The 4,555-nt window shown below is 44.6% G+C and overlaps 1 protein-coding gene across 1 annotated transcript in view; it reads right to left on the reverse strand.

Annotated features, from left to right (window-relative positions):
- Positions 1–4,555, reverse strand: part of LOC111975824 (nuclear factor 1 A-type-like) — a 159,985-nt gene that overhangs the window by 36,973 nt on the left and 118,457 nt on the right. Inside the window, 1 exon segment of the mRNA XM_024004433.2 lies at positions 286–315. Within this exon segment, the coding sequence (XP_023860201.1) occupies positions 286–315 (30 nt within the window).

The following is a 4,555-nucleotide window of genomic DNA, read 5'->3' on the forward strand; positions in this document are numbered from 1 at the left end:
ACACACACACACACACACACACACACACACAGTGAGCTACCGCTGTATTACTGGTACTGGGAACTGCCTTCAGAAATTATTCATACCCCATTACTTACTCCACATTTGTCGTGTCACAGCCTGAATTCAATTTTTTTTAATCTCATCCATCTAAACACAATATCCCATAATGACAAACACGTTTCTAGGATTTGTATTTATTTATTCAAAATGAAATAAAGAAACATGACATTTACATAAGTATTGACACCCCATGTCAGAATCCCCTTTGGTAGTGATTACAGCTCTGAGTCTTTCTGGGTAAGTCTCTAAGAGCTTTACATACCTGGATTGTACAATACTAGCACATTATCATGTTTAAAATTCTTCAAGCTCTGTCAAATTGGTTGTTGATCATTGCTCGACAGCCATTTTCAAGTCTTGCCATAGATTTTCAAACCGATTTAAGTCAAAACTGTAACTTCGCCACTCAGGAACATTCAATGTCGTCTTGGTAAGCGACTCCAGAGTATCTTTGGATTTGTGTTTTAGGTTATTGTCCTGGTGAAAGGTGAATTTATCTCCCAGTGTTTGTTGGAAATCAGACTGAACCAGGTTTTCCTCTAGGATTTTGCCTGTGCTTAGCTCTATTCCGTTTAATTTTATCTTTAAAAATCTCCCTAGTCCTTGCCAAAGACAAGCATACCCATAACATGATGCAGCCACCACCATGCTTGAAAATATGAGTGGTACTGTAATCAGTGATATGTTGTGTTTGCCCCAAACGTAACGTTTTATATTTATAACAAAGTAAATTTCTTACAATTGTTTTTACAGTTTTACTTTAGTGCCTTATTGCAAACAGGATACCTGTTTTGGAATATTTTTTATTCTGTACAGACTTCCTTCTTTTCACTCTGTCATTTAGGTTAGTACATGTATTGTGGAGTAACAACAATGTTGTTGATCCATTCTCAGTTTTCTCCTATGACAGCCATTAAACTCTGTAGCTGTTTTAAAGTCACCATTGGCCTCATAGTGAAATCCCTGAGGCGTTTTCTTCCTCTCCGGCAACTGAGTTAGGAAGGACGCCTGCATCTTTGTAGTGACTGGGTTTATTGATACAGCATCCAAAGAGTAATTAATAACTTCACCATGCTCAAAGGGATAATCGATGTCTGCTTTTTTAAAACCCATCTGCCAATGGCTGCCTTTATTTGCGAGGCATCGGAAAACCTCCCTGGTCTATGTGGTTAAATCTGTGTTTGAAATTGTATATGTGGGGTACAGAGATGAGGTAGTCATTCCAAAATCATGTTAAACACTATTATTGCACACAGAGAGTCCATGCAACTTATTGTTAAGCACAGTTTTACTCCTGAACTTATCTAGGCTTGCCATGACAAAGGGGTTGAACACTTATTGACAGAAGACATTTCACCTTTTCATTTTTGGGATTAATTTGGAAACATTTCCAAAAACATCATTCCACTTTGACATTATGGGGTATTGTTTGTAGGCCAGTGAATACATTCTGAAGGCACTGTATATTTAACACCCGTATTGAGTGCTGCTACTGTGGCACAACCACAAGAGCCATACCAGCTGCACTGCTTAACCCCATACACCCCTCTGCAAGTGCCAGTACCGCCAGTGGCTGTGTGTGGCGCCCAGATGGCACTGCCCACTGGCACAGGAGCCGGTCGGGGCATGGTGATGCTGTTGGGGTTGGCAAGGCTGGCACACCGTGTGGTGGACGAAGGGTGTGTGTGTGTGTGTGTGATGTGTGTGTGCATTAAGTATCCCCAGAGGTGGTGCCAGGGAGTGCCAGGGGGCAGACAGGGTGGCTGAGGGTGAAGGGGGGGGGGTGGATAGAAGGATGGCAGGATGGAGGAAAGGCCTTGCCAGCCCTTCTCTCTTCCATTATTAATTAATTTGCTCACCCTGTTCTTCCCAGTCATCTGGTCTCTGGGGGTCCATGCCAAGGCCCCATTGTGTGTGTGTGTGTGTGTGTGTTGGAGGGATCCCAGGTGGGCATGCCCCTTGAAATGGGTGCTGTTTGCCACTCTAATACTAGCACGGTGCCAACTAGTTTTTAGATAGAGTGTGTGTGAGTGTACTCGTGTCTATTCATGTGCTTGAGAATACGTGTGTGTGTGTGTGTGTGTGTGTGTGTGTGTGTCTATGGCGGCCACTATGAGCAGATGATCTGGAGGTGGACACCATTGGTCGAGGTGTGTGTTGCCCTAGGGCCGGATTCACAAAACATGACTTACGAAAAAAACTTAAGAAGCTGCTTAGGACACAAAAATAAGAAGTTCATGATAGTTCGTCAATTCAATGTCCTTAGGAATTTGTAGTTTTCTTCCGAACTTCGTAAAAATCTTCTTATGTGGCATTGACATTAGTGACATGCTTGAAACTAATAAATAAGCCTATGTGACAGGGATGATAGGATTTGGCCCACTTTAATAAAGTGTTGGTATTTACATTTTATTACATGTATTTTTTTGCTTCATGTCTCGAGAATAAAAATGTATTTTTATCGAGAATAAAAATGTTTTAGTTGGCTCGCGAACCCTTTATACACACACACAAAAAAGGAAAGGAAAGCGCAATAAAAACTCAAGCAAACAAGAGCTTGAAGTGATGCTGGAGGAAACAGCAGCCAGGAAAAGGTTGCTGTTGGGGAGACTTGATAACTGCGGGGTCACTGCGGACACCAAAAAGAGAGGATGGGCGAGAGTGGCCGAGTCTGTCTCTGGCGTCGGGGGAATGGCAAAAGAAGTGGTCCGACATCAAGGCGGCTGCTAAGAAGAAGGGAGCTGAGAGACCATTCACGTGGACCAGCTGGAGGAGAAGATGTTGTCCATGATAGGAGAGATGGTGGTAGAGGGACACTGCAACCGGTAAGTTAGGTAGCTACCTTAGCTAGCCAACACGTCCCGACATTATAGCCAACAACATAGCTAACGACGCGTTAAGTAGATTAGCCAAGTTCTTCTTTGCAAATTGACGAGATAACGCTAGCTATTTAACACTTCTAGAATATTGTAATATATTGTTAATTACTAGCTAGCTAATGCACGTTTAATTTGTTTTCTTGCTGTATTTAAATATCTGGTAGCCAACTGTGTCCGTGGTGCAAGAAAACGTTCATGTTTACAAAAGTATCCATTCGTTTAAGACAAGGGTTTAGCTGTCCTAAAGCTAAGTACATTTCCAAGAAGAAATCCTAAAGCATCATTTTCAAGAATCTCATTTCTTCCTAACTTTTTTCTTCTGAAGAAACTTAGGAAAAACCTTAAGAACATTTCCAATAACTTTTTTGAGGAATAGCAACTTTGCTTAACTTTCTTCTTAAGTCTATAGTTAAGGAAAAAATGTCAGTTAAGAAGAAATTTCTTCTTAAGGTTTTGTGAATCCGGCCCCATGTGTCTATGTGGTGCCTCCTGGCACTGTCTCGACAGGGTGCCCTGGTCAAACTGGCACTGTCTCGACAGGGTGCCCTGGTTAAACTGCACTGTCTCGACAGGGTGCCCTGAGGTCAAACTGGCACTGTCCTGACAGGGTGCCCTGGTTAAACTGGCACTGTCTCGACAGGGTGCCCTGGTCAAACTTGGTACTGTCTCGACAGGGTGCCCTGGTCAAACTGGCACTGTCTCGACAGGGTGCCCTGGTCAAACTGGCACTGTCTCGACAGGTGTGCCTGTCAAACTGGCACTGTCTCGACAGGGTGCCCTGGTCAAACTGGCACTGTCCTCGACAGGGTTGCCTGGTCAAACTGGCACTGTCTCGACAGGGTGCCCTGGTCAAACTGGCACTGTCTCGACAGGGTGCCCTGGTCAAACTGGCACTGTCTCGACAGGGTGCCCTGGTAACCAACTGGCCACTGGTTCTGCGACAGGGTGCCTGGTCAAACTGGTCACTGTCTTCGACAGGGGTTGCCCTGGTTAAACTGGTCAGCTGTCTGCTGACAGGGTGCCCTGGTCAAACTGGCACTGGGCTACAGAGATAAAGCCATGACTATGTGGCATGACAAAGTAGTGATACCACATTTGATTGGGAATGTCTAGAAGGACCAGTGAACTAGAATAGAGGAGCACTGTCTCAGAAGAGACGGACAGAATGTACGAGACATAGATAGGTAAGGGAGGAGAGAGAGAAAAAGGGAGGCATGGAAAGGAAAGGGCGGTACCCAATCTCCCAAATTACCCGGGCCCGGTATTGAACAGGCCAATTACAATTCCGCCCAAGTCACGACCACCAAAATAAATTAAAAAACGATGTAGCTATAACAGCTAACTTTATGAAGACTTTCATTTCGCTCTCTCTCCCCTCCCTCCCTCTCCCGCCTCCTCGTTTTTTTGTGTGGTGCTTTAATAGGATATTGATCGACAGAAGCAGATTCGATTGGGCCCTGCCACTGAATTGTGTAATGGGTGCACAAAGCCAAGGTCACACTGCCATATAGACGGGAGTGGGGAGGGGGGGGATGTCGCCCCATTCAATACCATGAACGACCTCTCATCTTCTGCACTGTGCACAAGTCAACCCCCCTCCCCCTGCCTGGTTC

Source organism: Salvelinus sp. IW2-2015, linkage group LG16, assembly GCF_002910315.2.
Source record: "Salvelinus sp. IW2-2015 linkage group LG16, ASM291031v2, whole genome shotgun sequence".
Lineage (NCBI taxonomy): Eukaryota > Metazoa > Chordata > Actinopteri > Salmoniformes > Salmonidae > Salvelinus > Salvelinus sp. IW2-2015.